The sequence below is a fragment of the Lontra canadensis genome, unplaced genomic scaffold, assembly GCF_010015895.1.
Source record: "Lontra canadensis isolate GAN:19392208 unplaced genomic scaffold, GSC_riverotter_1.0 scaffold107, whole genome shotgun sequence".
In the NCBI taxonomy this organism is placed as follows: Eukaryota; Metazoa; Chordata; class Mammalia; order Carnivora; family Mustelidae; genus Lontra; species Lontra canadensis.
This window is the reverse complement of record NW_022631101.1, coordinates 837,687-857,828: the sequence shown is the minus strand read 5'-3', so window position 1 is coordinate 857,828 and position 20,142 is coordinate 837,687. Positions and strand designations below refer to the sequence as shown.

At 45.8% G+C, this 20,142-nt stretch overlaps 1 protein-coding gene across 3 annotated transcripts; it reads left to right on the top strand.

Moving 5' to 3' along the window:
- Nucleotides 1-2,208: 2,208 nt before the first annotated feature.
- Nucleotides 2,209-16,376, top strand: ZNF180 (zinc finger protein 180). Of its 3 annotated transcripts, none has more exons than XM_032839096.1 (5): nt 2,209-2,409; nt 4,798-4,881; nt 10,866-10,940; nt 13,182-13,308; nt 14,567-16,376. In XM_032839096.1, exons 2-5 carry the CDS (start codon nt 4,831-4,833, stop codon nt 16,306-16,308), a joined length of 1,995 nt encoding a protein of 664 aa, XP_032694987.1. In that variant the 5' UTR covers nt 2,209-2,409; nt 4,798-4,830; the 3' UTR covers nt 16,309-16,376. The 3 variants fall into 3 exon arrangements, with proteins under 3 accessions (XP_032694987.1, XP_032694985.1, XP_032694988.1); XM_032839094.1 differs by having other exon boundaries at nt 4,793-4,881; XM_032839097.1 differs by lacking the exons at nt 2,209-2,409; nt 4,798-4,881; nt 10,866-10,940 and adding an exon at nt 12,122-12,210.
- The last annotated feature ends 3,766 nt before the right edge of the window (nt 16,377-20,142 follow it).

The window sequence follows — 20,142 nt, the reverse complement described above, 5'->3', positions numbered from 1 at the left end:
ATTTATGTAACAAAAAGTTAAAAAAAAAAACAATAAGTTACCTACTTCCATTTAAAAAACAACCTATTTAACCCTCAAACGTTAGAGGCATGCCCATTAAAAAGAGAACACAATCAAGAATGTTACTTGTATTGATATTGTTGTGAAAACGATAGCCAACATAATCCAAATGCAAAGAAATATCTGGTTAAAAATACTGGCAAGGAAGAGATCAAATAATTATCTGTAGATGACGTCTCACTAGAAAAGTCAAGAGTATCAAAGGAAATACTATAAGAATTCTTAATATTTCAGGGACGCCTGGGTGGCTCAGTCTGTTAAGCATCTGCCTTCAGCTCAGGTCATGATCTTGGGGTCGAACCCACAAACCCGAGATCAAGAGTCGCATGCTGTACCAACTGAGCCAGCAAGGCACCCCCAAATAATTTTTTTTTTTTTAAATCAACCACAGGGGTGCCTCGGTGGCTCACTCAGTTAAGCTTCTGCTTTTGGTTCAGGTCGTGATCCTTAAGTCCCAGGATCGAGCCCTGCTTCAGGCTCCCTGCTCAGCAGGGAATCTGTTTCTCCCTCTGCCCCTCAACCCTGCTTATGTTCTCTCTGTCTGTCTCCCTGTCTCTCAAATAAATGAAATCTTAAAAAAAAAATTATCCACAATAACCAGTCATAAGGAATTTGGGGGGGTGGAGATTACATTTCAAATAGCAATAATTTGTTAAAAGTTAGAAGTTATGTGAAGAAAACTAGAGGAGTACTTTGATAGCAATAAAAAAAAATTAAATGCCATATTTTCATACAGTGGCACCAATGGCCAGCTCCTCCCTGGTGGGTTGGAAATAAACACCACTGTTTTCTCATAGGGTGATTGTGCCAGTTAATGAGATGTTAATGTGTTTAACAAAGGGCCAGGAACCTTTATTTATTTAAAACAAAACTAACATTTATTGAGCATCTATTATGTGCCCCCTACCTTAGGATGCTGGGGATACAGCACTGATCAAAGTAGATACAAATCCTTTCCCTTATGGTGGCATCTGGGGGTGAAAGCAGATAAACAACAAACCAAATAAATACCTACAACATATGTTAGTGAAAAGTTCTCTAGAGAATAAAGATGAGGAGGGAGGCAGGGAGTAGTGGGGAGTGAAAGGTTTGTTAGTGAGTTTACAGCAGTTGATGGGGGAATGCTTCATGAGAAAGTGACATCTGCCTAAAGACCAGATGGCAGAATCCAGGCGAATCCTAAAAGAAAGAGCCTGTCAGCCAGCATGAATAGCACATGCAAAGGTCCTGAGGTGGGAGCTTCATGGAGTTCCTGGGGAAGGTGGAAAGGCCAACGTGGCTGGAACCGTGAGAGGAAAAAATAGTCAGGAGATAAGGCAAAAAGCAAAGGAGAGGGATGGTGAACATATCCCTAAAGTCTTAGAGGCAGAGAAAGAACTCAGTTTAAAAAACAAAAGGAGGGATGCCTGGGTGGCTCAGTGGGTTAAAGCCTCTGCCTTCAACTCAGGTCATGTTCCCAGGGTCCTGGAATCCAGCGCCGCATTGGGCTCTCTGCTCAGCAGGGAGCCTGCTTCCTCCTCTCTCTCTCTGCCTGGCTCTCTGCCTACTTGTGATCTCCGTCAAATAAATAAATAAATAAAATCTTTAAAAAAAAATAAAAAACAAAAGGATTCTTGCTATTTCAGTGTTATGAACTACAAAAACATACCAGCATGTCAGATTCTTGAAGGACTTGTCAGGAGCTCCCTGGACTGTGTAACGGGCTGTAGCCACGGTCTTTGGGCTTGAGGACCAAAAAGGAGACTGCGCGCAAGCGTGTGACAAAGCAGCGGGAGCCGGGAGAGGACCCCGCCGTTTCATCGGATCCCGTTTTCACGGCTGCTCCTGCCTGGGCGTCCAGCCGGTGCCAGGCTAGCTCTTTCCAAGTCAGCCACCGCCCCGACATCGGAGCCTAGGCCTGGGCCTCCCGGTCCAGCTCCTCCTCTGGGAGCCCGGCAGAAACTGTCTCTGCCCAGGCAGCAACCCCAACCCGGCGCGTCGGGCCGTAATTCCCACGCTCACCTCCGGGAGGAGCTGGACTCCCGCGTAATCGCCGCGGGCGCCGCTGAGGCTTCTGGGAATTGTAGTCCTGGCTCGCCGAGCCCAAACGCACTTCCGGGTTCGGCCAGAAACGCAGCCATTGTCCCGAGTGCGGGCGGCGGCAGTCGCCGCGCACCTGGGCTCGGGCGTCAGCCGAGCGGTCCTGCGGATGCCGACTAGGGGAGGGGGCCGAACTAACTTAAGCCGAGGCTGTCGTGTGCAGAATCGGCGCAGGGGGTTGCTTAACCCGACCTCGTTCTGCCGCAGAGCCGTGCGGGGCACTGAAGCTGGGGCAGGCCCGGCTTGGGCTGCGAGCCGGTGGACGCCCAGGTCGGTGAGGGGCGGGGCGGCGCTGGGTGTCCCGTGCGCGCATGCGCAGGGTGTGGGCGGGAACATGGGTTGGGAGTGTGGGTGCACGACAGGGGACCGTCGCGGCTGGCGCTTTAGCCTCGGGTCCCCGAAGTAGGTGGAGATACTTGGGTGCAGCTACAGATTCGGGACGGAGGGCATGCGCGAGTTCTTGATCGGGTAGTGCCCTTGCCCCAGGCCTGAGAATGCCTAGGTTGGTGAAGACAGGCCATGTGTTGGGATGTGGGGAGATCCTGAGAACCCCGCCTTCCCTTCCTCCAGTGCCAGGCCGGTTTAGTGCAGGATCTGAGGACTGAAGCCCGGGAGGATGGAGTACTCAATAGCAGATTTGGAGGAGAGGGGCTCTGCCGCTCTCCCTGTATTTTGAGCAGACGCTTGAGTAGGAAGCATGAGATGGGAGTTGAGATTCTGGGTGATTGGTTTGGGGACCCAGCGGGCCCCCTGGGTAGTGAAGAGACCAGGTTTGAGTTGCAGATTCTTGTTCCAGAAGAGGCAGAGCTACTTGAGCGAACCTTCTGAGAATCGCTGAAGGGCTTCAGACTCCTAGTTTGAAGGAGGGACCAGGGCCGAGGGGGCGCGTTCTAGTCAGAGCGCTCCCTGCACGTGCTGGGGGATATTCGAATGGGAAGCAGAGATGTGGACTGGTAATCCTGGGACCCAGGTAGGGTAACGCAGGGCCGTAGGGCATTCAAGTTTGGTGGAGACTTTGGGTTGGAGGTGCAGAATTGGCGCCCGGGAAGGACGGAGCTGCAGCAGCTACCTGACATGGACAGCTGTTTGGTAAGAAAGCAGGGTGCTGGGAGCACGATCATGAAGTAGGCATTCCCAGGGCCTTTGCTCAGGGGCTACTCTGCTTACAGGCATGAGAATGCCTGGGTTGGTAGAGGAACAGAGTCTGGGCTGCAGATTTGGACCTGGAGGGGGCAGAATGGGGAGACATGAGTGGTCCTAGGACCCTAGTACTGCCTGAGATGCTCAGGCGAGTGGAGAGAGCACCTCCACTCCCAGAGATGTGGGGCTGCAGAGGATTAGGGCTGCTTCCTGTCTCCTGTGCGCAAGCGCGCGGGCGCACACACATGGGTTTTTGGACGGGGAACAGGAGGCTGTATGTGGGAATTAGAGGGTGCTGGGGTCTTTGTGCAGAAAGTGCTCTAATCACATGCTGGTGGTACCCAAGGTGCTGGGAAGACAGGATCTCCCTAAGCCGCAGGTGCCCAGAAGGACATTTGGGCAGGAATCTGGGCAGGTAGGGGTCTTTGGGTGTTGGTGGAGGAAATGGTGTGTATGCAAGTTCAGGACACAGCCGCATTGTGAACCCATGCTATACTGTTGGAGTGAGAATCTGGTGGGAATAAGGGGATGTGGATAAGAGGGAGAGATGGAGTGGGGTTGGTAATGTGGTGTGTGGGCTGGGATTTGCCAGGGGCTGTTCTAGTCTCAGACCCAGAAATCTCGAGCTGGCACAAAGACAGATGAGGTCCACTTTCTGGGCCGAGGAAGGGGTGGCACGTGCTGGGGTGTGTCAGGAAGCTTCCAGGCCCATGTCGGCTCTGTTGCTGATTCATGCCTGAAGGTACCCAGGTTGGTGGAGGGACTAGATCTGAGCTACATGTTGGAGGCTCAGGTGGGTTTGGGACTGGAGATCCTGCTGGTGCTGTTCTGGTAGGGGCCAGTGGAGCCCAGAACGATGGAGGCACCAGGCCCTCCCTATGTGTGACCCAGCTCCGTGCATATGCTTGGTTGTTTCAGCTGGAAGTGGGAGGCCATTCATGACAGGTTGCAAGAAGGTCAGGCAAGGTGAATGGAGGGGTCGGATCCTGGGATGTGTGGGGCTGTGTAACCAGCTTCATGTATTCAATCAGGGAGGGTGATTCTGCATGGTCCATCCCAGAAGCCCTGCTCCTTGCCCGAGGAAGGGGAGCTGGTTTAGGGTTGCAGATTCAGGTCATGGTAGGGGGGAGGAGCGCATGCTAGGTGGTCCTCGGTGTGCTGGGCCTTTGTGAGGATCTCAGAACCCGGTGGTGCAGGGAGGGACTGACGTGTGCTGCAGACCTCGGTGGTGGGCAGAGGCTGTGTTTGGGCGTAACTTACAGTTAGGGGGTCCAGAGCCCTGTGATGGTAGTGGGGGTACTAGGTTGCAGGTGCAGAGTCTTGGCCTAGGACAGGGACTGAGGGACTCTAGGTGCACGCAGAGCTTTTCAGGCAGAAAGCTCTAGATGCACGCTTGCCATGGGGAATGCATCCTGGAAGCAGAGACTAATCCTGGGTGGGGGGGGGTGCTGGGGGGGGGGCACCACGGTGGACCGGCGCCAGGATGCTCTTCTCAGGGCTTCTGCCCTTACAGCTCAGGACCCTCAGGCCTCTGCCTGTGCCTGGAAGAGCATGGAAGAGCGGGATGAGAAGCCCCCAGAGACCCTGAAGACCTGTGTGCAGGTGAGTGTAACTTCCCTTCCTTGAGGACACCCAGAGCTTAGAGCTGGCAACTCTGGGCTTGGGAGCGGACCTGGCTCTCTTTGCAGTGTTTTGGGGGCTTTTGGTCTCCCCTGACTTGATACACTCTACATTTTCAGAGGCTTCCTGCATTTCCTCACCATTTTAACCCAGATAATTCTTCCGGGGAGGAATTTGGCACCCTGTATCAAAGGCCCTTCGAGTTCTGATTGCCCTGTGGCCAGCTGCTTCCAGTTTCGCTTGGGAATGAGCAACAGGAAAAAATGTTCAAGAATGGACCTTGCAGGAGGAGGGTCAAAGAGTCATGGGAAGACCATGAAATGGGCAATGCTGTGACCATTGATGGGTGCGATAATGCTTATTTCCTGATGTACGAAGATAGGTAGGATCTGTGTTCAGTAAATAATGTTTAAGAATAATCATCTTTTTTTTTTTTTGAAAGATTATTTAGAGAGAGGGAGAGAGAGAGCACATGTGAGCAGGGGGAGAAGCAGAGGGAGAGAGAGAATCCCAAGCAGACTCTGTGCTAAGTGTGGAGCCTGCTGCGGGGCTTGATCTTATGACCATGAAAGTGTGACTCAGGCTGAAACCAAGAGTTAGAGAGATGCTTAACTGACTGCACCACCCAGGTGCCGACAGGAATGATCATCTTTAAAAAAAAAATTTTTTTTAAGATTTTATTTATTTATTTGTCAGAATGAGAGACAGAGAGAGCACAAGCAGGGGGAGCGGTGGAGGGAGAGGGAGAAGCAGGCTCCCTGTTGAGCAAGGAGCCTGATGCGGGACTCGATCCTAGACCCTGGGATCAGTCATCTTTTTTTTTCTTTCTAAAAGGGATGTAGTTTGTGTGTGTATAGAAAATGTGTTAGGGGGCACCTGGGTGGCTCAGTGGGTTAAGCCTCTGCCTTCAGCTCAGGTCATGATCTTGGGGTCCTGGGATTGAGCCCCGCATCGGGCTCTCTGCTTGGCAGGGAGCCTGCTTCCTCCTCTCTCTCTGCCTGTTTCCCTGCCTACTTGTGATCTCTCTCTCTATGTCAAATAAATAAATAAAATCTTTTCAAAAAATGAAAGAAATGTGTTAGAAGAATATAAATAAGGAGGTTAACAAAGCTTGTGTGCAAGTTCCATCCCTAGTGACTTTATGTTTTCATTTACTTATCTAGCGTTTTCTGTTTCTGTACAGCACATTTTAAGGTTAAGAAATCAACAATTAAAGCACTTTCCTGCAACAAATATTCTTGAAGACATTTAACTTCTTAAAAATGTTCAGTTAGCATTTCACCTCTTCCTTCCTAAACAGTTCAACCCTGAAGCCGTTAGGTGGGGCTCGGCTGCGTGGGGGTCTGCAGGCGAGGGAGCGCTCCCTCCTGTAGGCTGAGGAGGGTGTCCCTGTGTGGGGGCATCAGTGACCAAACACGGTGAAGCAGGTGGCACCGGGCGTCAGAGCGCAGGTGAGGTGAGGTGAGAGACGTCTGGGGGAGGGGGATCAGCTCTGGGGTGACAAGGCCAGAGCAGGTGAGAAGGGCGTCCACAGGGGACAGCCCAAGTGCGGTGAGTCTGTGCAAAGGGCAGCCCATGGGGTGTGAGATGTGCACTGTGTCGGGGTCGGGGGCCTCTCCTGGTGTGCATCACAACCGAAGCACGTTGAGGTTATCAACGCAGGAGGGTAGCCCAGGATGGGCTATGACAGCCCCAGCCCAGGCCGGAGGTCCAGGGCGTCCACCTGGAGTCCAAGTCCCGACGGCATGAGAGCGAGTCTATGAGAAGAGACCACCTGCCTGGAGAGTCAGAGCCCGAGGAGGGTGAGGAGGGCCTCTTGGCCAAGCCCAGGGGGGCTGAGGAGCATCTGTGTGGGAGAGGGAGTGGCAGTGGGGATGAGAGGAGTGACCCACAGGGGCGATGGTCAGCTGAGTAAACGTCATGAGACTCCTGGGAGCCGGGGTTCTCGCAATCAGATGGGGCAGGAGGAACAGTGGAATGAACTTTAGTGGTCGGTGGGGATTGTAGGTATCGATGTGGCTCGTGGTTTTCAGTAGATGTAGGTGTAGAAATATGTAGAGTTGTGTGTGTGTGTGTGTGTGTAGACATACACACATAGGATCCTATTTCTGTCCACTGTCAGGGCCTGGGAGCAGTGACATTCTCATACCAGTATGTGTGCCTGGTGCCCATATTTCCACCTCTGGCCATGGAATCTGTGGACTTACATTCAGTAGATATTTAGGGTTCCATGTTTTGCTGTTACAAATAGCACTACTGTAAGTGTTTTTGTGTATGATTCCCTGTATAGTTGACTCTTGAACAAGGCAGGGGTTAGGGAAATCGACCCCCTGTATGGTTGAAAATCCACATGTAACTTTTTTTTAAAATTTTATTTATTTATTTATTTATTTATTTTTATTTTTTATAAACCTATAATGTATTTTTATCCCCAGGGGTACAGGTCTGTGAATCGCCAGGTTTACACACTTCACAGCACTCACCATAGCACACACCCTCCCCAATGTCCATAACCCCACCCCCCTTCTCCCAACCCCCCTCCTTCTACACGTGTAACTTTTGACTCCCCCAAAACTTAACTACTAAGAGCATATTGTTGACCGGAAGTATTACTGATAACATAAGCCATCAACAATGCCTATTTTGTATGTTTTTAAAATTTTTTCATTTATTTGAGAGAGAGGGAGAGAGCATGAGCAGGGGGAAGGGGAGAGGGGGAAGCAGACTCCCCCGCTGAGCAGAGAGCCCGCCATGGGGCTCAGTCCCAGGACCCCAGGATCACGACCTGAGCCAAAGGCAGATGCCCAACGGACTGAGCCACCCAGGCGCCCCACACATTTTGTATCTTACACGTGTTATCTGCTGTTTTCTTATGATAAAGTAAGCTAGAAAGCAAATGTTACTAGGAAAATCATAAAGAAGAAAAAATACATTTACAGTACTGTACTGTATTTATTGGGGAAAAATATCCATATATTAGTGGACCCGTGCAATTCAAATTGGTGGTTTTCAAGGGTCGGCTGGACACGTGTGCAAGAGTTTGAGAGGGAGTTATGCATTTAAATTTACATAAGTACATTCACACTTTGTCAAAACTGTAAGTAAAGCATGCTTTGATTGTGACCATTGGCATTCTGCTTTAAGGTAGTGACTTTGGGTATTTTCTGGGAACCTTCATGGTCCATTTGCCATTTTTTCTCTGTTATACAACTGAACTAGCGATCTGTTCATTATACTTTTGACTTTTGTCACATATTCATTGATGGCCTAGCCAGTGTAAGGCCCCGTGTGATGTGCTGGGGAGAAAGATGACCTAGTGCTCCCAGACAGAAATGTGCAGCTTTTTTTTTTTTTTTTATGTGATGTTAGTCACCGTATAGTTCATCATTAGTTTGTTTTTTTAAGATTTTATTTATTTACTTGGCAGAGAGAGACACAGCAAGAGAGGGAACTTAAGAAGGGGAAGTGGGAGAGGGAGAAGCAGGCTGAGCAGGGAGCCCCATGCGGGACTTGATCCCAGGACCCCAGGATCATGACCTGAGCCAAAGGCAGATGCTTAACACCTGAGCCACCCAGGCGCCCCATCATTAGTTTTTGATGTAGTGTTCCGTGATTCATTGTTTATGCACCACACCCAGTGCTCCCTGTAATCCGTGCCCTCCTTAATACCCACCACCAGCCTCACCCACCCCCCTCCCCCAAACCATCAGTTTGATTCCTGGAGTCCACAGTCTCTCATGGTTCATCTCCCCCCTCCGATCTCCGCCCCCCTTCACTTTTCCTTTCCTTCTCCTAATGTCCTCCATGCTATCCCTTATGCTCCACAAGTAAGTGAAACCATATGATAATTGACTTTCTCTGCTTGACTTATTTCACTCAGCACAATCCCCTCCAGTCCCATCCATGTCGATGCAAATGGTGGGTATCCATCCTTTCTGATGGCTGAGGAATATTCCATTGTGTATCTGGACCACATCTTCTTTATCCATTCACTTCTTGTATATTCCAAGGCTACGCAGGAAAAGCAGAAACATCTTCCTTCTTGTGTTCATCATCTTTGGCTCCATACCCCGAAACTCAGCAGCTTAGAACAACCAGCATTTATGGTCGCATGTGGTTTCTCGGGGTTGGGAGCCCGGGAGCGGCTTCTCTGGATGTTCCTGGTGATCAGCATCTCTGACGAGGTTGTGGTAAATTGTCGGCCCGAGCCGCTCTCTTCAGAAGGCTCATGGGTAGGAGGACCCCTTGCCCGCTCATTCCCGTGGCTGTTCACGAGAGGCCTCGGTTTCACACCACACAGACCTCTCCCCAGGGCTGCGCACAGCACGGCAGCTGCTTTCTCCCGGTGCGAAGGACCTGAGAGAGGAGGGAGAAGAGAGAGCGCTTCATGGCACACAGCCAAGATGGAGGCCACAGTGTCTTTTATCATCTGATCTCAGAAATGACACAGCATCACTTTTTCTTTTTCTTTTTTTTTAAGATTTATTTATATGAGGGAGAGCATGAGCGGGGGTGGGGATGGGGAGGAGCAGAGGGAGAAGCAAGCTCTCTGCTGAGCAGGGAGCCTGATGCGGGGCTCGATCTAAGGACCCTGAGATCATGACCTGAGCTGAAGGCAGACACTTAACAGACTGAGCACCCCAGGCGTCCCAGCATCACTTTTTCTGTAATCTGTTGGTCACACAGACCCACTGGTACTGTGTGGGCAAGGACTACATAGGGTGTGAATTCCTGGAGGGTGGGGGCCTTTGGGGGCCATCTTGGAGGCTGCCTAGTGCAGTTCTCCACTCTGAATGTCCTCTAGTAAATTTTAATCATTGTCAGAAGATGCACAAGTACTTTGGGTGTGATGGATATCAGTTAAAGCCCCGGCAGGAAGAGAAATCAGGGGAGCCCAAGTCTTGGTGCTAAATGAGGGCCATGAGCCCAGTGAGCAGCCTGATGGACATCAGCTGAGAGGTGTCAGTGACTTACACACGGGAAGTAGCTGGGCCGGGGAAGGCCCTGCCTGCCTTCGGGGGCTGAGACCAAAACCCATTTCATAGTGTCCACATAGTTAAAAAACATCACATCACTCACCCAGATAATTTTTGTCAAGCGTACCCCGGTAAAGTTGTAAAGTAAATAAATAGTAGTGAAAAAATAAAAACCTTTAAATTCCTCTCCTGTACCCCAAGCGCTGCACATATGTCTAACCCTGTCAATTTCAGATGATGCACATTATGCTCCTACTCAATACTGAGAATGCAAAGGTGAAAAATATACAGTTCTTTACAGCACCAGTCTCATGACCCAGAGGAGAGGTGTAGAAATGGAAGCAATAAAAGAAGGAGAGTGATTTTACTGTTCCAGTAAAGCTCCGATAAAAACAGCTACGGAATCCTAAGAGAAGACGAGATGAGACTCTGTGCTGTCCGGGAATGCTTCCTGGGAGAGGTGGCCTAAATGATGAGACTTTGAGCGGTGGAGCAGGAAGGAACAGAGTTTGGATCAGGCATTTAGCACTTGGACCATCTCTGGTGAACTTCGTGGACTTAAACAGGTTTAACTAAACATTGTTACCATTAATCTCTGCGTTGATGAAAGAGACCTATTATTCCTCTAAACAAAAATGTTTAGATAATTGGGACCTATGGTGGCTCAGTCTGTTAAGGGTCTGACTCTTGACTTTAGCTCAGGTCATGATCTAAGGGTGCTAGGGTTGAGCCCCACATTGGGCTCCACATCCAAGTGGTACCAGGGTGGGTCTGTGTGACCAGCAGGGTCCTCAGATCGAGCCCCGCATCAGGCTTCCTGCCCAGTGGGAACTAGCATGAGTGTACCATTGGGAGGGAGCAGAAGTCTTGTAGGTGGGATATGTTGAAACAGGTAGTTTTTCACATCCTGGCCTACTCACTGTGGGAGTTTTGAGCCACGACTTAGCTTCCTGGTTATTTTCCTCTTTCTCATCTGTTTTGCTTTCTCAGGACTCTCCTCTTGCTCAAGAGATTATCGTTAAGGTCGAGAGAGAAGATGCCGGATCACTGGCCCTTCCATCCCAGGTGAGTGAGCCTCCACTGAGAAATGTGCATGGCCAGTTGGAGGCAGGGACCCGGTTGAAGTGAGCTGGGGGGTGAGCAAGGGAGGAAACAGGGGTACAAGTGGACAACTTTTACAAAAAATTGGTCCATTCTCATGCTAAAGATTAAAGAGAGTGAGAGCTGCGAGGCAGTGGAGAAGGCTGAAAGCAGTACCATTGGATTATGAGAGCGAGGCAGCTCCAGGAGGTTAACAGCATTGCCAGTCAGTCTGAATGGACCATCCCGAGGTAGTTACTACCCATAGTACTCTGTCGCGCTGCTCTCAGGAGTCTTCTTTCCCAGCAGCATTCCGGAACCTACATTTTGTAGACTATAGACAGACGTTCAGATTCATTCTTGTAGCCAGGAACATTCCGTGAAAGCCCCGTAGGGCAAGGTACGGTTTGAAAGAGGATTTTTGAATAGATCAAATAGATGAAAACGAATGACCCAGTTACTCTAGTCGGTAAAGATAAAAGGGGCATTAAATGGGAAGGAAAAGCATGTAGACTAGTGGATGGTTAACTGTAGATACTTCAGTTGAGTGATGGCCCCACACTGTCAAAGAATGAGAAGAGGGAGGGACAGCGATCGGGTGTTGTAATGAGAGAGTTCTGTCTGCGTGACTTGGGAGGTGGAGTACTTCGTGGAGATTTCAAGGTCTGGGGTCTCACCCTGAGAGCGGGGTGCTGAGGAGCAATTCTAGGGGCTGGAAGTTGGGCAGCGCTAGGCGTCGGTGACTGAGAACACACGTTAGGGAAAGTTGACACTGCCTCCCAGCCCCTGACTTCGGACATACGTGTTAATTTCTCTGTTCTTCCAGCTTTTCATCTGAAAAAAATGGTGCTGCTATGAGGATTTTCTCTCAGGGACCTTGTGAGAATTCAATGAATGATAGTTCAGGCAACATGCTTAGCTCATAGCCTGAAAGCACACAGAAAGTGCTTTATTAAAGTCAGTTAGTTTTGGGGGCACTTGGTTGGGGCAGTCAGCTAAGAATCTGACTCTTGGTTTAGGCTTAGGTCCCGATCTCAGGGTCGTGAGATCAGCCACTGCGTTGGATTTTGCGCTCAGCAGAGTCCGCTTAAAATTTTGTCTCCCTCTCCCTCTGCCCCTCCGCTCTTAGATAAATAAATAAATCTTTAAAGAAATTAAATAGTTTTACGTTACCGTCAGAGAACTCTACAAATGGATGCTAGAGACTGTGCAAGAAGAGACAATACAAGTTCTTGAAATAGAAAACAAATCCGAGGTATTCTGTGTTTCCAGTGGAGGGGGGTTTTAGTGTTTAAGGGTTGGTAGGAAAAAGGTCAAGAAGTAAGGTAAGTAGCATGAGTTTCAGTGTCACTGGAAGGACACACACCCTCCCACTCTGATGCTTAGTGACTATGAGCCCATGGTGCTTGCAAAGGAGGGGGCCATTGGAGGAAATGTAGGTTTCCATTAACACGGGAATATACAGGGACTATTTGGTGATGATGTTGAAGCTGTAGGATATCGTTATTTAGAAGCAGAATGCCCAAGGACCCAATTGAAGGGGGAAGGAATTTTGAGGGGTGGGTAGTTTGGGGCAGATGAGAAGAAGGGTAAGAGTAAGTGGAGATAAAGGTCGAGAAAAAAACAGTATCCACTTAAGACTTTTCAGATGGGTATGTGATAAGCCAGTGAGATTCAGGTAAGAGAGAGGACTTACATCAGAATTTGGACCAAAAATCAGATTATTTGGATGTATTATGAAGCCTGTTGATAGTCCAGATTTACTCCTTGAAATCATTTGCCAAGTGTATATATTCCATAACTACTATACACCAACACTGTGCTAGGCACCTGAGTTACAGTTACAAACTGTCACTACCTTGTCCCTGCCCTCATGGATTGCAGCCTAGTGACAAAGATGACCATTATACAAATGAACAGAATGTGTGGTGAGTCTTAATGATAGAAATGCACAGCCGCATTTTGTGTGGAGTTCCGTGGGATTCAGGGACTTGGTCCTATTCATGAACCACAGTTCAGGATCACTAGGTATAAACAGGTCCAGCATCCAAAACCCACAGAGGCTTACATAAAAGGTACCTGTACACCTTGACTGGAATCCTTTGGACAGTCAGGACAATTTCCAGGCTGTCAACTTTTCCTTCTTCGTTTGTCAAACTTTTCCTTCTTTGTGAACATTGGAAGAAAATGATGCCCAGCTGAGCAGAAATGTGTGTCCTGTTTTAGGAAGGAGTGAACTTCAAAATTGTGACTGTGGATTTCACTCAGAAGGAAGAAAGCACTTTGAACCCTGCTCAGAGGATCCTGGACAGAGATATGATCCTAGAGAAACACAGGGACCTGGTCTCTTGGGGTAAGAATTAATGAGTTTTTATATTGAAATGATTCCAGTGGATTATGAGTTATGCAGTTCAGAGGTCAGAACGATTTTGACCACACGTAGATTACGTGTGTGCTTTTTATTCCCCAATGAAGATTTAATTTAATTTAATTTTTTAAAAAGATTTTATTTATTTATTTGAAAGAGAGACAGAGAGGGAGAAGTAGGCTCCCTGCTGAGCAGAGAGTCCAATGCGAGGTTTGATCCCAGGACCCTGAGATCATGACCTGAGCTGAAGGCAGAGGCTTAACCCAGTGAGCCACCCAGGTGCCCCAAAGATTTAATTTTAATTTGTGGGGTAGCAAAGGTACAGCTTCTTTGGTTTGAGCTTGTTCAGTCCTCATAGTTCCTAAAAACCAAAGACTGGGACCAAATTCTGCCATGATTTTCTTTTGTCCTCAGCCCAGACACCCCAAGTTCTATATTGGTCCCTATCAGCTTTTCAAACTAGATGCCATCTCCTTGTGGGAGCAAGGGGATGAGTATAAACATTTCCAAACATACATATCCAGGTGAGAAACAGACACTTAGGAATCATTACAGGTATTGAAGGTTAATTTCAAGAATCCCCATAGGGCATGCTACATATTTCTCCATCTCCCACTCCTATGGACTGCATACATTGCCACTTTTTCCATGTGTACTCTCTGTGCTTGACTTAGTAGCCACACAGGCTTCTGCTTCTGAGCTAATCTCTATTCTCTCTCACTTGGAACCATAGGAATCCATTGGGCCTTAATTGCTGCTAAGGCATTTAGGGAACCTGGGATACCAGTGCCCTCATTCTTTTTCTTGGTTCACAAAGTAGTTTGCCATTGTCTTACTGACCTATGCCTCCAGAAATTCCTAGAAGTGTAGATACTGTTTTCTATTTCACTGAGCACGTGTGTAGCACTAAAGAGGGTAGAAAAGAAGCTGGTTTCTTTGCTAAGACTTGCAAAATTGTTTTGTTATTCTGTAGATTCTGCACAGGTGATCTTATTTTGGAATATAGAGATATTTGGTATCTAAAATCTTTTATTCAGAAAAACTGCATTTTTATATCATTATACTGTTGGGCTCTGGTACTTCTCTGCCTCTTGCTTCATCCCAGCCTTCTGTTTTCTTCATCCAGGTTATAGGTCCATAGCTGAAAACAAATCCATATATAGTTCATATATTTGTCAGCTTTTTCCCCAGTATTCCAACTCTGACATTCTTGGCTAGGATGTTTTATTTTGCTTTCTTCTAGACTTGGCAATGGCACTTGGAAGAAGAGAATCAACCTCAAAGCAGAACATTTTTGATGAAGAACCATCCCATGGAGTAAAGTTGGAAAGGTTGACAAGAGATGATCCTTGGTTGTCTTCGTGCGAAGAAGTTCAGGATTATAAGGACCATTTGGAAAAGCAACAGGAAAGGCAAGAGAGACCTTTGAAGGAAATAGCCTTTACTCCCAGGAAAGCAGTTACTTATGAGAAGGTCTATAAAAGCGAACTTGAAGAGAAGAGTGGTCTGAATTCCAGTTTTCTTTCACCCCAGATGATACCCATAAGAAGCCATTTTCATAAACATGCCTCACATGTTAAAAAATTGCATTATAATTCTATTGTAAACACTCATGAGAAGATTAATGACAGTGAGAAACACTGTGACAATAATGAATGTGGAAACCCTGACCAGAACATTCACCTTACTCAGTTTACAAGAACTCAAACAGGAGATAAATCCTATGGATTTAGGGATAGTATTCAATCTTTTAGCCATGATGTACCTCTAAACATACATCAGAAAATACACGCAAGAGGAAGGTCCTTAGATTTTAAGGAATGTGGGCAAGTTTTGAACCACAGTATAACCCATAATGAACAACAGAGAATACCTGTTGAAGAGAGTCAGTATAACTGTGGTAAAACCTCCCAGAGTTCATCCCTTGCTCAAAACCTGAGAAACCATTCTGAAGAGAAACCCTTTGAATGTAATCAGTGTGGGAAATCCTTCAGCTGGAGCTCTCATCTTGTTGCACATCAGAGAACTCATACAGGGGAGAAACCTTATGAATGTAATGAGTGTGGGAAATCCTTCAGCCGGAGCTCTCACCTTGTTTCTCACCAGAGAACTCATACTGGAGAGAAACCTTACAGATGTAATCAGTGTGGGAAAGCTTTTAGCCAGAGCTATGTTCTTGTGGTGCACCAGAGAACTCATACTGGAGAGAAGCCCTATGAATGCAATCAGTGTGGGAAGTCATTCAGGCAGAGCTACAAACTTATTGCCCATCAAAGAACTCACACAGGAGAGAAGCCCTATGAATGCAGCCAGTGTGGGAAATCATTTATCCAGAGCTATAAGCTTATTGCACATCAAAGAATTCATACTGGAGAGAAACCCTATGAGTGCAATCAGTGTGGGAAGTCCTTTAGTCAAAGTTACAAACTGGTTGCCCATCAGAGAACTCACACAGGAGAAAAACCCTTTGAATGTAATCAGTGTGGAAAATCCTTCAGCTGGAGCTCTCAGCTTGTTGCCCATCAAAGAACTCATACTGGTGAGAAACCCTATGAATGTAATGAGTGTGGGAAATCTTTCAACCGCAGTTCTCACCTGGTTATGCATCAGAGAACTCATACTGGAGAAAAGCCCTATGAATGTAACCAGTGTGGGAAGTCCTTTAGCCAGAGTTATGTTCTTGTTGTACATCAGAGAACTCACACTGGAGAAAAGCCCTACGAGTGCAATCAGTGTGGGAAGTCCTTCAGGCAGAGTTCATGCCTTACTCAACATCAAAGAACTCATACTGGAGAGAAACCCTATGAATGTAATCAGTGTGGGAAAACATTCAGCTTGAGTGCTCGACTTATTGTACATCAAAGAACTCATACTGGAGAAAAGCCCTTTACATGTAATCAGTGTGGGAAAGCTTTCATTAATAGTTCTAAACTTATTAGGCATCAGGCAACTCATACTGAGGAGAAACCCTATGAATGTAACTAGTTTGGAAGCCTTTCAGCCAGCATATTCTTTTTTTTTTTTTCCTTTTTCTTAACTTCTTTCTCCTTCCTTCCTTCTTTCTTTCTTTCTTTTTCTTTTTTTTTTTTTTCTCTTTTCTTCCTTTCAAATATCAGCCTTCTGTTATTGTAGATCTGGAAGTTCGGTCTGGTGAAGAAAGAAAAACAATCATATTTTACTTAACATTTTATATTAAAAAGATCAAACTTGGCCTTTAAGACACATCGCCACATAAGTAATAAATATTGGCACTTTTCCTGGAAGAAAGCACTCTGACCTGAGGAAATTATCATTAAATGGGCAACATACTATGGAGTGATTATGAGTGAGGTAGAACTCTTTAACAATAAAGAGTAAATGAGAATGCAAACACTGGTGAGTTTGTTATTGAGAAGATTGGGAAATTGGTATAGGTATTGGAACCTAGGCTGGAAAATAGTATATCAGTACCATTTTATGACATGATTTCCCCAGTAGCTACTTTGTAATCTGTTTTATTCAGCACTTTCTATTATATGTGAAGATATCATAAATATTAGGAAAATGGCTATGATAATGAAGTGGGGAAAAAATGCAGGCCAAGAGTATAGAACAGTAACTTCCAGAACCATTGTGGTACTTGTGTATGGATCAGAATTGAAAGGGTTTCCAGGTGTATCTTTTTTATTTTTAGCTTTATGCCTGGTTTTTCTTCTCTTTTGGTGTGTGTGCTGTTTTACTGTAGTAAGTAATATGAGGAGTCAGAAACAAAAAGTAAACCAAAGATTTCCATCTTTGACCATTTAGGAAAGACTAGGTAGCTTGATAGAGATTTCTCGGGGTTCTGAGATTTCCATTTGGATTAGCTTGAGCAGGTCACTCCTTAGGACTTGGATACCCAGGGATTTTCCTCGTTGAAAATATTCCCCTGGCAAGGGGGAACTGGAAATTTAGATCAGAAGGGGTTCTATATGAGGGATTGAGAATATGCAGGTTGTGTAGAGGGCATATTTTTATATTTCCAAAGCGGTATAAAGGAGCTCTCTTTTTAAGGGTTTCCCCCATGTAGTCTTGTGGGTTTTTTTTCCTCTGGGATATATTTCCTGATGTCTGAGTCTTCTGAGTGAGAGAGCCCTGTCATGCTAAGTGCTCATCGCCTAAATTGAGCTTGCAAGAATGATTTTAGGTAAGATTTTGTAGCTCTTTGTTGGTTTCTAAGATGTGGTTTGCATCACCTAAATCATATATTTTAATCCTATGGATTATCATGGGCCTGAAACCTCTGATCCTAGAGAGTTAGTAAAAAGTAAGTTGAGAGTTGAAATGGGAGGCCAGAGAACCGAGATGAATTCTCTGGAGGAAGAATGAGAAATTGAAAGTGACCTCCAGTAGTGGTCGCCCTCCGTAAAATTCTGTCCCCATGAGATGACCCTAAGCAGAGCCACCTCTCTGAGATTTAAACCAGAGTACAACACACATGGCAGTGATTGAATTTCTCAGGAACAGTTGTTGAGGGCTGACAGCTGGCTCAACACACAGCCTGAGAGCTCTTTAGTGGGTTGATGAATGTTGAGGAACAGCAGGGGTTCTGCTTCTGGGGAAGATATAAAATGGTAAAAAGTCCAAATTTAGCAACCGGACCTGAAGAGGTTCCTTTCCCCCCAAATTAGAGATAAAACCAGTACAAGCTAGGATGATTCTCATCAGGCATGTTGAATCTTACTTTGAGCAAGAAGCCATGATTGTACAAATGAGTATAAAGCCAACTGGGTGAAGGATGAGGGCTCTGAATATTTCAAGTTTGGGAAGTGATTCATTGCAAAGTAATCTCTTCGGTAAACATTGAAAATATTTCATTGAAAGTGAATTTTTTTAAACTGCAAGATTTTTGAAATATGTGTGTAAGTGTGCATGTGTGTGTGTTTCTGGCCAGCTTGAATATGTGAGTCATTTGTGTGCACTAAGTCGTGAGTATTATATCAGTTTTCGAGTGGGGATTAAGGATTGCCAAGTATATTGATAAAAGATAGAGTCAACTGATAAACAAAAATGTGAATTTATATTATTTGCTCAGTAATTTCCCTTGTAGGAAAAATATTCTTTTAATTTAAAGATAATCCACCAAAAATTCCTGTATCAATAATAAGTTTAGGTCACATGCCAAAAATACGTAATTAAACTTCTGAACCTAAAATTTAAGGTTAAAAAGGAGAATCAGTAGTTTGATTTTAATGACATATATATGGCATATGTATGTGTATATATACAAATATATACGTGTCCCTTACATAAAACTTTTTGTCTAAAGCTGTACTTGGCCATAGAAGAATTTATAGAGGTTTTACAAGCCAAATTTATTTCACCATACCCCAGTAAAATTAGAAATAAATGAAAAGTGACCAAAATGTTTTTAATTACCTAGATGTTAGGAAATACTCTCCTAGAACCAATGTTTCATTTACCCCAGTGTTCCTGGGTTATAATTGACATACAGCACTGTGTAAGTTTTGGGTATACAGCATGATTTGATTTACATATATTGTGAAATGATTATCACAGTTAACATTCATCAACTCGTAGAGATACAGAATCATGGGTGTTTTTTTTAAAAAGATTATTTATTTGACAGATTACAAGGCAGAGAGGCAGGCAGAGAGCCCCATGCTGGGGCTCGATCCCAGGACCCTGGAATCATGACCTGAGCTGAAGGCAGAGGCTTTAACCCACTGAGCCACCCAGGTGCCCCAATCATAGGGTTTTTTGTTTTCCCTGCTGATGAGAACCCTTAAGATTTACTCTTTAGCAACCTTCAAACATACCGAATAGCAATGTTAACTCTAGTTGTTACCTGTCCTCTCACACTCCTGATCAGCCTTTACTGCTTTTGCACCCCTCCCACCTCATTTTGTGGTTTGATGTTTCAGCTTACTTCTACGCTTGGAAAGATAAATGTGTTTTATATTTAGAGAGATTTCAGCTAGGAGAGGGGAGATCCAGATTTTGAAATACTATTTTCAGATACACCTTTGTATTCTTAAATTTCATTTGGATTTTGTGCTCAAGGAATCAAAATTTCATTTGGATTTGTGCATCCGTTCTGTGTGTCTTATCACACTTCACAAGACCAGTTAAATTACCAATGCCTTTAGAACTTTAGCTTGGAAAATCGTATTTTTCCAGTTGGTTGACAAAACCTGCACCCAGACTGTTTCACTGCAGAACGGATCACATCCATAAATAGCACATTACTCTTTACAAATTGTAGCAACCTGGGTTCTTGGTTGGGAAGCCTGTGAGCCAATGCTAGCCAATTGAGTTGGAAAAAGGAGGTTATTGAAAGGACCTTAGGTGGGTCCAAGAATTGGCAAGAAGCAGTAAGATCGTGTTCAGGGATTTATAGACAGAAATGATTGCCAGAATTATGCTGCAGTGCCTATGAGAATTCCTTAACATTCCCAAAGTTTCTTAATTTCCTTAATCTATCTCCACATTGATTTCTTTTGATTCCAAGTCTGAGACAAGTGCCTAGGTCTGGTGACACCCGGGCTATGCGGACATTTGAGACATCAGAGGTACTAACCTTTGTATTTCCTGGAGTCTGTAGTGATAGGTGGGCTTGATCTTCCACTCATGCTAATTAGGTAGAGAATTCGTCATTCGTAGAATTTTATTCATTTGCAAAGCAGCAGCAAAGAAGGGTTCCAGTATAGCCCTCTCTTCTGCCTAACCCATAAGTCACCATTTTCTTCACCTCCTATACTTTGATTTAAATATGTATATAGAACCTCCTATGTAACATAATACAGCTATCGCTTTTAAAATAAAAAAACATGCTCGCTG

Coding starts and splice junctions, on each gene's coding strand:
- ZNF180 (XM_032839096.1), top strand. CDS start 4,831: ATGGAAGAGCGGGATGAGAAGCCCCCAGAGACCCTGAAGACCTGTGTG. Junction 4,882..10,865: donor CCCTGAAGACCTGTGTGCAG/GTGAGTGTAACT, acceptor TTGCTTTCTCAG/GACTCTCCTCTTGCTCAAGA. Junction 13,309..14,566: donor CAGGGACCTGGTCTCTTGGG/GTAAGAATTAAT, acceptor GCTTTCTTCTAG/ACTTGGCAATGGCACTTGGA.